The following is a 12,838-nucleotide window of genomic DNA, read 5'->3' on the forward strand; positions in this document are numbered from 1 at the left end:
ATATCCAAATGGAGCTGACAGGGAGTCCACTGGATATGTAAGCCTAAAGTCTGGGGAGAGATCCACAGTGGAGATACAATTTGGGACTTGTCAGTACATCAGATGATATTGAAGTCACAAAACGAATGAGACGACTTCAGCCCACCCCAGGCCTTGTAACTCCAGGTGTGCTCCTGTACCAGCAGCACCAGCCCTATCTGAGAGTTTGTCGGAAATGCAGAACCGCCAGTCCAGACCTACCCTAATCAGAATCTGACTTTTAACAAAATCCCCAGGTGACAAGAAGGTACATTACAGTTTGAGAAACACAAACCTAGACAGTGAAGACAGAAGAGGTCCAAGGGCTGAGCCCCAGAACATTTCTGTGTTTAAAGACCACTCCCAGAAGGAGAAATCAGCAGGAGAGAATCATAACCACTGATCAGTGAGGTAAGAAAACGACCGAGAACACCGAGCCAGGGGACTGGGCGACAAGTGCAATTTCCAGCTTATTAGTCTGCCTTCAAAGCCGTCTTGCTGGGGAAATAATCGAATGTACTACTGATTAGAGGGGCAATTCTCACTATTTCCACATATAGAAAATGACACTTATGGTACTGAGATGCACAAAGGAAGTTGCTCACAGCCCTGGTCAACCCTTCTAGGACAGAGGCCCAGTTCCACTCTCGAGCAGGAAAGAGAATGGGTTTCCTGGCACATCTGAGTTGAGAAACTGTTGGCAAGCTCTGAATTAGAATATGGTGTGGCAAGTACTACAATGAAAGCATTTACAGTGTACTATGTATGGAAGGCCCAAAATGGGTGACAACCAGAAGCATCCTAGGGGGAAGTCTGAAATGGATTTTGAAAAATTAAGTGGGTATTAGCTGAAGGAAACAGGGAAGTCTAGGCAGAGACCTGCACTATGAAGGCCCAGAGTCCTGAACTAGCTAGGAATCCCAGGGTATGTGAAGTCGGAGCGGAGAAGAGGGCACAGGTCAGATCCAGCCTGCCCTCTGTGCCTGCTACCACTCTTCCCACCATCCCTCTCCATTCCCTCTCACCTCTACCACAACCTCCTGTTTTACCCCTATGCATAACCCCATCTTCCTTGACTCTCCCTCAGTTTCCCTTTGTCATTTTGGGCCATACCCTATGTCTGTAAGCCTCTCCCTATACACATTCCCGTATTTCGCCACATGGGAGGCTAAAGAGAATAAAAATGAATGCTACGGAAGATGTTGATTTTACAGTATTTGTTTTAAAGTGCTCAGAACAGAGGTTGGGTATGGAGGCTCATGCCTGTAATCCCAGTGCTTTAAGAGGCCAAGGCAGGAGGATCACTTGAGGCCAGGGGTTTGAGACCAGCCTGGGCAACATTAGCGAGACTTTGTCTCTACAAAAAAACTTCTTTTTTAAATGCTTAGAATAGAGCTATGAGAGCAAGCATTTAATTTAGATACTAATCCAGGAAAAAAAAAAAGTTGCACTGAATATTTTAGCAAAGGCATCTCATACTATTTAAGAATACGTAGAATTTCGAAAATAAATACTGTAATATAAGACAAAAAGTCCTTTTCGTCTCCTGAAGAAATTTAAAAAGGAAAATAAAACTGCATCTGCATCCTTTTAAGGTACTTGATACTTGCTGTCATTTTACCCTTTATTTCTCAGGTTAACTAAGGTGGCAGCCTATCTGCTGCTCCTGCAATTCACACATGCCACCACAAGATGGCATGTGTTTCCATCCAGTCTACAGTCCAGCCATGGTTTCCAACCTGTACTTCAGCAGTGCCAGTGGGGTCTGTTGCCATTTCTATTACTTTTTTAAAAAATAAACAAAACAAATTGTTGATCTCCCCTTCAAAAAATGGATCCAAAGCCTCTAAATAATTATCAGCATGTGAAGTGCTCAGGAGAGACTGGATTACTATATCCTTGACTTAGGTACAGTCATGTTCCTCACTCAGCTGAACATTCCAACATTATACGGTTTGGAATTATTTTCATGCTCAGCCATATACCGCTCTTTTACTTATACTAGACAGTTATATTAAGAACCACTGGTTATCAGACCCATGTTTAAAAATATTAGATGTATGATGTAGAACTTTAAAATGTATCTTGAAATAGAATATTTTTCTTACATAATTAAACACTGTGCATTATCTGTAATGGAAAATGTCCTCTTCTGTCTTTTCCTAGTTATTATTACAGAGTATATGTAAAATTAACCTCAATGGAATTAATCAAAAATATTTCCAAATATTCTACATTATTTCTTGAGGGGAATTTAGAATACAGACATAACTCAGAGATGCTATAGGTTCGACTCTAGACCATTACAATAAAGTATCTCAATAAAGTGAGTCATGTGAATTTTTTGGTTTCTCAATGCATATAAAAGTTATGTTCACACTATACTGTACTCTATTATGTGTGCAATAGTATTATGTCTAAAAGAACAACGTATACATACCTTAATTTAAAAATACTTATTGCTAAAAAAAAATGCTAACGATCATCTGGGTCTTCAGTGAGTTGTAACCTTTTTGCTGGTAGAGGGTCTTGACTTGATGTTCATGGCTGCTGACTGATTAGAGTGGTGGCTGCAGAAGTTTGGGGTGGCTGTGGCAATTTCTCAAAATAAGACGACAGTGAAGTTTCCCACACCAATTGAATCTAACTTTCACAAAAGATTTCCCTGCAGCATGTGATGCTGTTTGATAGCGTTTTACTCACAGAACTTCTTTCAAAATTGTAGGCCAACCATCTCAAACCTTGCCCCTGCTTTGTCATCTAAGTTTACGTGCTATTTATTCTAAATCCTCTGTTGTTATTTCAACACTGTTCGTAGCCATCTCAAGAAACTACTTTCTTTGCTCAGCCTTGCTCAGCCGTAAGAAGCAAGTCCTCATATGTTGAAACTGTATTACGAGATTGTAGCAATTCATTCCCATCTTCAGGCTCCACTTTTAATTCTGGTTTACTCTTGCTATTTCTACCACATCTGCAGTTACTTCCTCCACTGAAGTCTTGAATCCCTCAAAGTAATCTATGAGAGTTGGAATCAACTTCTTCCAAGCTCCTGTTAATGTTGATATTTTGACCTCCTCCCATGAATTACAAATGTTCTTAATGGCGTCTAGAATGGTGAATCCTTTATAGAAGGTTTTTTTTATTTACTTTGCCCAGATCCATCACTATCTATGGCAGCTACAGCCTTACTAAGACTTGACAGTCAAAATTCCTCCTTGATCCACAGGCTGCAGAATGGATGTTGTGTTAGCAGGCATGAAAACAATATTCATCTCCTTGTATATCTCTATCAGAATTCTTCTGACCAGGTGCACTGTCAATGAGGAGTAATATTTTGAAAAGAATCTTTTTTACTGAGCAGTAGGTCTTAACGATAGGCTTAAAATACTCAGTAAACCCATGCTGTAAACAGATGTGCTCTCTCATCCAGGCTTTGTTATTCCATTTATAGAGCACAGACAGAGTAGATTTAACATAATTCTTAAAGCCCTAAAATTTTCAGAATGGCAAATGAGCATTGGCTTCAACTGACAGTCATCAGCTGTGTTAGCCCCTCCACAAGAGAGTCAGCCTGTCCTTTGAAGTTTTGAAGCCAGGCATTCACTTCTCCCCCTCTAGCTATGAAAGTCCTAGATGGCACCTACTTCCAACAGAAGGCTATTTCATCTACATTGAAAACCTATTGGTTAGCATAGCCACCTTCCTCAGTGATGTCAGCTAGATCTAGAAAACTTGCTGCAGCTTCTCCATCAGCACTTGCACTTCACCTTGTACCATTATGTGAGGAGACGGCTTCTTTCCTTAAACCTCATGAACCAACCTCTGTTAGCTTCAAACTTTTCTTCTGCAGCTTCTTCACCTCTGTCAGCCTTCACAAAATTGAAGACGGTTGGAGCTCTCTTCAATTTGTTATTGCTCCAGCAACACCAAACTGCTCTGGGTGAGACTCTGGCTTAAGGGAATATTGTGGCTGGTTTAATCTTCTATCCAGACCACTCAGACTTTCCTCATAACAGCATGGGGCTGTTTTGCTTTCCTATCATTTGTGCGTTCACTGGAGGAGCATTTTAAATTGCCTTTAAGAACTTTACTTTTGCATAAACTATGCTATTTGGTGCAAGAGGCCTAGTTTTCAGCCTATTTCAGTTTTCCGATATGCCTTCCTCACTAAACTTAATCATGTCTAACTTTTGACTTAAAATCGAGGTGTGTGACTCTTCTTTTCACTTAAACACTTAGAGGACTTCAAGGCCATTACAGAGTTATTAACTGGCCTAATTTCAGTATTGTTGTGTCTCAGGGACTATGGAGGCCCGAGGAAAGGGAGAGAGATGGGGAATGGCTGATTAGTGGAGCAGTCAAAACACATATATTTATGGATTAAGTTTGCCATCTTCTGTGGATGTGGTTCATGGTACCCCAAAACAATTAAAATAGTAACACTGATCACTCATCACAGATCATCGTAACAGATAGAATAATAAGGTTTGAAATATTATGAGAATTAGGAAAATGTGACACAGAGATGTGAAATGAGCACATGCTATTGGAAAAATGCCATCAAGACACATGTTCTATGCAGGATTGCCACAAAACTCAAATTTTTACAAAACGTTGTATCTGCAAAGCTCAATAAAGTGAAGTACAATAAAACAAGGTATGCCTGTGTTAATATTAGACATTATAATTGTTTACAACTCAAGTCAAAAAAAATATTGTAAAGTCAGGTGACATATTACGAAGTCCCAGCTTTTGGAACCAAAAGCCCTGAATGTGGCTTGACACTTGCTAGCCATGTGACTATGATGAAATCTCTCCAGTTCTCTAAGCCTAAGTCTTCTCATCTATAAAAGGAGAAATACAATAACAGGCAGGAGAGTAGGATCAAAACCATGAAAAGAAAGGAAGGACGAAAGAAAAGAAAGGAAAGAAACCAAAACAACAACAACAAAAAGGTGACAAAGAAACAAAAAATCAGTGATATAAAAGAACTGTATAAATTGGGAAGTGGTAAACAAATGGTAGGTAATACAGATTCTTGGTGAATACATCCTTAGTTCTATTCAAATCCTCAAATTTGCAATTCTATTGCATCATATCTTCCCCATTTAAAAAATACATTTTCTCTCTAAACAGAACTGTCACTTTTAGCCCTCTTTATTTCTTTTATCCCCACGAAGGAAAAACATCGTTATCATTTGGTGAGATTCACTGCAACAATGATAAAAAGCCAGGAAAGAGAAGGATTAGATACAGGATAGGCTGCTAGACGCACTCACTAGGCTGGGTAATTCCTTCAAGCATACTAGCCTGGTACTGACAGTAAAAGTACACATTATTCCATAAGACAATCTCCAGGGACACTTGTCTACTAGCTGACACCATAAAATTAAACTCACCAATGGAAGAGTCTATGTGTTATCACACACAAGCCAAAGGGGTGTTTGACATGAAGTTTGCACATTTGCTTGTTTTTGTAAAATGAAAGTAACATTTCATCAGAAGGCATTTCTCCAGTTAGACTTACTAGCAAAGATAAGCAAACCCTCAGTGCCGGACATATAGCAACTGGGTTTGCTGCAGGAAAGCCTCAGGCTTAATATGCAGTCTTCACAACTGCCGACATTCAGTTCCAGTAGCACCCTGGAGAAATGCCACAATGTTCCCTGGCTTCTTAAAATGTCTTTACTGGAGAAATAAACATTGCTAGTATAACAATCTCAGCTAAGAATCCACTGATCAAAATAAATAATGATAAAGCACATAACAATGATATCTCAAGAATCACTTTTAGGAAGTTTACCTGCAAGTCACTTTCTTCAATGGTTCTTGTCCCATTATTAAGGCTGAACATGTACCTGGCTATTTAGCCTGAGAAATGGTAAACTTTTTCAAGGAGAAAAGTCAACTAAATCATTTTGGTGTCTCTAGTATAATGCCTGGTATGTAGAAGATGATCTATAAACATTAACTGAAGTGATTGTGATGAATGCAAACAGGAACCAACAACCTCAGGTTTGCAAAGGTAAGCCAACAGCAGAAATGCTTTGTAGACTTCAGGAAGCGAACACCTTATCCAAATATTTATTATATAGGTAAAATTTCATTACAACTATCTATCTTCAATAAATTTATCTCTTTAAAAAATAGTAAGTACATGGATAGAAACAGTATTCCTCGTTTCTAGGACTAGGAGAGAACGCTAAATCTTTAGACAGTAAGTGAGCAGGTAAACAGAAGTGCTTGTGAAGACAGAGGGGAAAAAAAAAATGCCTTCCTGACACTGCTCCTCTGTCTCCAGCCTTCCTGAAAGGTTCTTAGCTGCATTTAATTAGCCTTGAAGGCAGAGATGGATACAAATGTTGACAGCAGGGAGAGAGCTTAGCAGGTAATTGTTACTTGACAGCAAAGAAGAGAACTGAGGAGTACAGGGATAGCTCCAGTCAATTTTCTTCTCTATCTAGAGAAAATAGCACATTGGAAAGAAGTCTATGACTCAAAAGGACTGTTGGCTGGACATGGATATGGGAAAGCATTATTTCCATCAGGCTTTTCATTACAAAGAATATGTTCAAATCTAAGCGAAACATATACTTAGTACAGGTCATCAGCTCTCACACGGAAATGACTTTCTTATGAATATTTATTAATTATAATGAGATATATCAGAAAGGGGTTTTACTTGTATACAGCATTCCAAAATGTAGCTTAATCACCAAGAACACAGGGTCCTGGCTCTTAGCAAAGCCAACTGAGACTTGTACAGAGAAGGCCTTCCTGTAAAACTCTGTTTAGCCAAGGTCTCGTAAGATCTCAGTTATAAAATCTGAGTTTACTGAAAGGAAAAAGAGGATATGATGAACACCACTGGCCATGGGAAGGAGCCTGATATTCCGGCCATTAGCGCCTCTGTCCCAACATCCAACCCCAGGAATCCTCTGGGCGGTTTCCACCCCACTTGAATAGCTTTTACTATACTTCATGTCCTTTTTGAACACGGATAATTACTAACTTACTTCATTTGAAATGCTGTGTTCACGTAGAAAATTCAAAAACACAGTAAGCAAAAAGAAATAAAAAATAACCTCTAACATCCACTGCCATGCCCTACTCTTCCCACCCATTGAAGAATTATTCTGTTAAAAAGCTTTCATTTTTAAATGGAAAAGGGGTTGAAAGAGGTGAGGTCCTAACTTACCGGAAATTATTGCAGCCAAGGACTACTCCAACTATGTTCTTGCCTATGTCGTGCACGTCGCCTTTAACAGTGGCCAGCACGATGGTGCCCTGGTAAGGGTCCTGGAAAGGAAGCGAAGCAGCTCAGCAAGGCAGGGTTGTTCAGGGAGGAACACCTAGTTTTCCAGAGCCAGGCAGGGGCCAGCACAGAAAGCAATTCAATACAACCAAGAGCACCTCAAAGACAGACCTGGAAACCAAAGCCCAAACAGTTCAAAGGAGGCCCACCTAATGGGCTAGCCCAAGGGGCTTCGGCCAAGATCAGGGGGTCCCATCCTTTCAAAGAACAGTTCATGTTCACACACAAAACAGCCCCACATCTGAAGACCACATCCTTAACTCTGGGTGCGGGGAACCTATTTGACAAATGTTTACTGTTGGCAATCAAGGGAGAGGCAGGGAAGAGGGGAAGGACAGGTTAACTGTATGTGTATGTCCCATCCGAATCTGAAAAACCACAACAGCCCAGGCAGAGGGCACGTGAGCATCTTTCCTCAGCACTATTGTTCTATGCACAGTTAGCATCCCCCACTATTCTCCAAAAAAAGAAAAAAAGCAAAACAAGAAGGATTTTTATAAACTCTGTGTTTGTCTGAGCCATTCACAAACACAGATCAATTTAAAAATTCAGAATCCTAGGGGCCAAAGCTGCCTGAGCTTCACAGGGAGCCAAACAAGGTCAAAAAGCTTAATGATTTACTCTGGTGGTGCAGCCAGCAAGAATTAAATTGAATCCAGAAGTGGTGCCAAGGACATCACCAGCAGAGAGACTATTCAGTTAAGAGTTTTCTAAAAACAAGCATGACTCAATTACCTCAAGGGCAGGGACAGACCTTTGCAGTGAGTAGTGCCTGGCACAGTACTTGGCACATCACAGGAGCTTTGTAAATGATCAGTTAATGAAGGCACAAATGAATGAACTGGCTTTGTCTTGAAAACATAGGTTTTGATTGAAAAATTGTATCTATATTAAAAATGTTATAAAGCTACATTCAAAAGAAAGTCCCAGAGTATTCTGATACTTGGTTAAAAAAGGGAGCGAAGTGGGATCATTTCTCTATTTTATCCTCAATGACGAACACAGCCAACCCTGACTGCTTAGGCCCCTACCACCACCTCAAGTCTTCCAGGTCAACTCACTAAAGGCCCATAGGCCTGAACAAAATGACTTGCCTCTTCTTCTACTGTGCCGTTAAGCACTCTGGTTTCTTCTCTTTCTTTTTCCATGAAAGGGATAAGGTGGCCAACAGCCTTCTTCATAACCCGGGCTGACTTTATAACCTGAGAAAAAAAGCATAGGATCAGGTATCTTTCCCAAACCACAGGAACAACTGCTGATGGCCACTTGTGAAATTTGGGCACACATTAGGAATGCATGCTTTGACTTCAGGACAGCTACACTGGAGTCTTTTGACAGTAGGCAGAATAAAGGATAAGCTCCCCAGAGGGAAAGCCAGTGAATAATAAGGTACAGCAGAAGGAAAACAAGGCTAGAAATCAAATATTGCAATTTCTGTCTTCTGAACTTTTGCTTGTTTTTTTTTTTCTCTGTCTAGGAGGCCCTCTGTCTTTTATCCAAGAGTTCTATGTATCCTTCAGGACCAAAGCTTCTCCACCATGAGGTCATTCCCAGCCTTCTCTTCTCAATCCCCAGCCTTAAAACTCACTTAAAATCCAGTCTTACATTTAGGCAAGATGAGGGCCTTTTAGTTTCTCAAATGCCGCACAGCCACCAACCTACATGCTCAACAAGTATGTGTTAATTGATGTGGTTAGTAGCTGCTGTAAATCAAAATAAGAGTTCTGGTTTTACTTTAAACAAACCACTTAATGTACCGTCATTTAAAACAGTAACATTTGTCTCAAAATATGCTTCCTTACAGATGAATAGTGCCTGGTCAAATCAAGTCTTAATGTTAGTAACTCTACATTTATCTTGGGTTTTATTTTACTTTTGGAGGGGAGAGATAGGCATTGGGGATAAGAGGTGATACAAAAATTAGAACATAAGGATTATGATAGATTATGATGCTAAGAATTTTCGGATTTCTAACATCCACACCACTCTGAAGATGGATTCTTCCAGACATGACTCCTAAACATATTTAGAGAAGGAATGACTAGCCAATACCATTGAACTCTTGTCCAAATTAAAACCTGAGAAATATATCCCAAATCACCATTTATTAAATGACAAAGAAAATACGCAATTGTGAAAATTTCTCCCCATATTTTGCCAACCTGAGGTAGAAACATTTTTCCAGCTCCAAAAAGATCACCAACAATTTTCATTCCATTCATCAGGGGTCCTTCAATTATATTGAGAGGTCGGGGATATTTTTCTTGGTTTAACCTGGCTTCCTCAGTATCCTCAACAATATGTTTTTCAATGCCCTAAAAAAGACAAAAAAAAAAAGAAAGAAAAAAAATCACCTAAAAAACTGCCTTACCTCCACAGAGCTATCATGAAAATGCTTAACAGCACAGGTTCCAGAATCAGAGTGCATGGATTCAATCTGGCTTCCTATCACTAATTTCGGGAATTCAATAAGCCTCAGTTTCCTCAATTACAATATTACAATAGTATCTCATATGTTTATTTTGAGGATTGAGATAAAGTGCTTAGCTGGCTTTATTGATACAAACAAAGTAAATACCTCATACACTTCCAAAACAGAATGTTGTATGCAGTAAATACATACAATTTTATATGCCAATTAAAAAATGCTTTAAAATACACCTCAGTAAAATGTGCTAATAAAGAAGGACTAATAAGTTCAAATGCATCATAAAATACATTTTGTATCTTAGTGTTTTACCAGATTATACATTAATAAATACCTGTGGGGAAATCAGTAAGTTTTCTCACTGTAATGCGGTAGGGCTGGGGAGAAATGACACTGGATGGGGCCCTTAAATGAAGTTCAAATCCATGAAGCCTCCATTGACTTATCCACCCTTCAATGACAAGCCCCACTCCTCCAAGGTCCCCAGTTCAATGATCCTTGGATTGGCCAACTAGCTCCACAAACTGAAATATGTGAATCTCAAAAGGTGCAAGAGTTAAATGTTAAACCCCAGAGCCAAAACAAAAAACAAACAAAAAAAAGAACAAAACTGAGATTCTCCAGACTCACACATGAGGAAACTGAAGCCAAGAGATTATTGATCTTGCCTAAAGCCTAAAATTCCAACTATGAAACTGACTTGCTGACCAACTGACCAGCAACTTGGTCCAAGGGCGGATTCGCAGCCTCGGCACTACTAACACTTGGGAGGGAATATTCTTTGTGGTTTGGGGCTGTCCTGGGCACCGCAGGATGTTTAGCAGCATCCCTGGCCATAAAATGCCAGTAATACCTCCCATGCACAGTTATGACAATCAAAAATGTCTCTGAACACTGTCAAATGTGCTATGATGGGGGGGGGGGGGCAGCTGGGGGACAGCAAGAGGGACCTCCCCAGGTTGAGAATCAGTGGTCTAGGCATCTCTTTCTCCAGCTACTGTCACACCGCCCACAACAGGATCAGTCAGCCACGATGAGCCTCCAGCCCTCCAGTTCAGGCTCCTGTAACTCACCTTCACAAGGGCATACTCAAGGCGTTCTTCGACAGAGCCATTTCTCCACTCATCAGTCTGAATGACTTTCTTCCCTCCTGTGCCTTGAGTCTGAATTGAAATTGAAACCAAGAAATGGATACAACTCGTCACTAATCAAACTGTTTGATGGCAAAACAAACAAACAAACAAAAAAAACCTGTGCCTTATTCTTCTTTTACTTTTCCAGCCCCTAGTAGACTGTCCAGCATAAAAGAAGATACCAATGAGTGTTTGAGAGAAGGAGAGGGAAAAATGAGAAATCTTTTAGGGTTTGAACTGTTAGTGTAGAGACAGAATAAAGTTCCATTCTTTCCTTTCCCTCTTTTCTAAAAATAACAACTCAAGACAAAATTTCCAGGACAGTAAGAGAAGCTATACTCCAAACCCGATGAGCCTTCAAAGCTCTCAACAAGGATCACCAGTACCCACAAACAGATGCAAGGAGGCCATAATGAAGCTAAGTCAGACATCAAAGGTGGGCACACTAGGAGGTGTACGACACAGACTATGCTCTCAAGGGCTCTGCCACTGTTATGGTTTGAAGGTGCCCTCCAAAAGTTGTGTTGGAAACCTAATCCCTCTGCCCCCATGAATGCATTAGCTGGATTAATGTTGCTACCATGGAAGCAGGTTTGCTCTCTCTCTGGCTCTCTTGCTCTTGCCCTCTTGACATGAGATGTCCTCTGCCATGTTATGACACAGCAAGAAGGCCCTCACCAGGGGCCAAGGCCATACTCTTGGATTTTCCAGCTGCCAAAACTGTGAGCTAAATAAACTTCTTTATAAATTACCCAGTCTTTGGTATTCCGTTAGAGCAAAAGAAAACAGAGTAAGACAGCCATGTCATAAGAGAGGTAGAAAATATGTAAAGAAAGAGTATATGTCAAGGGCTGAATGAGTACATAATACAGACTAGGTACGTAGGAATTTTGACGAAGGAATGGTTATCGTAAGCTAAGGTGGTAAAGAAAGGTTTCAAAGAAGCTGAATGATGAGAAGGGGCAGATTCAGCAAAGGAACAAAAGCGCAGTGATCATGGCACACATGATAAATTGCATTACTTTATTGTTTTCTCCACCTCAACTGGCAGTACCAGCTGCCAAACTGGAAACCTAAGTATTACCTTTGAATCTCCATTCACTACTCAAGTTCAATCAATCACCTCATCCTAATGATTACACCTCAATACTTTTTCTCTCCACCCTGCTTTCATTTTCACAGCCCAAGAACTAAGTGGTCTCCACAGCCCAGAATCATTCTGGTCTCTGATTCATCTTCCACACTGTAGCCAAAAGGATGCTTCCAAAATGCAAATCTGATCCAACTGCCCCCTGTGAAAAAAATCTCTGCGTAAGTTTCCTATTGCTTTCATGACATGGTACCGATTCCTTACCATGCCATCCAATGCCCTGATGAAATGGTCTGGCTGTGACCCGACCCAAATCTCATCTAGAATTGTAGCTCCCACAATTCCCACATATCGTGGGAGGGACCCAGTGGGAGGTAACTGAATCATGGAGACGGGTCTTTCTTGTGCTGTTCCTGTGATAGTGAATAAGTCTCACAAGATCTAATGGTTTTATAAAGGGGAGTTTCCCTGCACAAGTTCTCTCTCTTATCTGCTGTCATGTAAGACGTGCTTTTCGCCTTCTATTATGATTGTGAGGCCTCCCCAGCCACGTGGAACTGTGAGTCCATTAAACCTCCTTTTCTTCATAAATTACCCAGTCTCGGGTATGTCTTTATCAGCAGCATGAGAAGGGACTAGTACACCTGATCTGGCTTTCTCCTACAGCTTCCTCTTCTGCCATTCCCGACAAGCTTCAGCTTGTCCAGAACACTTCTGTTCCTTATGCTCCCTATCATCTCTTCACCACCAGGCCTTCACATTTGTTCATATGGCATACATTTATGCAGTACCTATGACCATGCCAGACTCTGGCTAGATGCAAGTATCTATCCCTTGGCAGGGACCACCAGCAC

At 40.6% G+C, this 12,838-nt stretch overlaps 1 protein-coding gene across 6 annotated transcripts in view; it reads right to left on the reverse strand.

The window, feature by feature from the left end:
• The window catches only part of MTR (5-methyltetrahydrofolate-homocysteine methyltransferase), a 107,130-nt gene that overhangs the window by 31,158 nt on the left and 63,134 nt on the right, over positions 1-12,838 (reverse strand). For all 6 annotated transcript variants that reach the window (XM_054470540.2, XM_054470580.2, XM_054470614.2 and 3 more), the window contains 4 exons: positions 10,835-10,924; positions 9,496-9,648; positions 8,428-8,535; positions 7,217-7,317 (listed from right to left, as the gene is read on the reverse strand). In XM_054470540.2, the coding sequence (XP_054326515.1) occupies positions 7,217-7,317; positions 8,428-8,535; positions 9,496-9,648; positions 10,835-10,924 (452 nt within the window). The remainder of the gene's footprint in view (positions 1-7,216; positions 7,318-8,427; positions 8,536-9,495; positions 9,649-10,834; positions 10,925-12,838) is intronic.

Source organism: Pongo pygmaeus, chromosome 1, assembly GCF_028885625.2.
Source record: "Pongo pygmaeus isolate AG05252 chromosome 1, NHGRI_mPonPyg2-v2.0_pri, whole genome shotgun sequence".
In the NCBI taxonomy this organism is placed as follows: domain Eukaryota; kingdom Metazoa; phylum Chordata; class Mammalia; order Primates; family Hominidae; genus Pongo; species Pongo pygmaeus.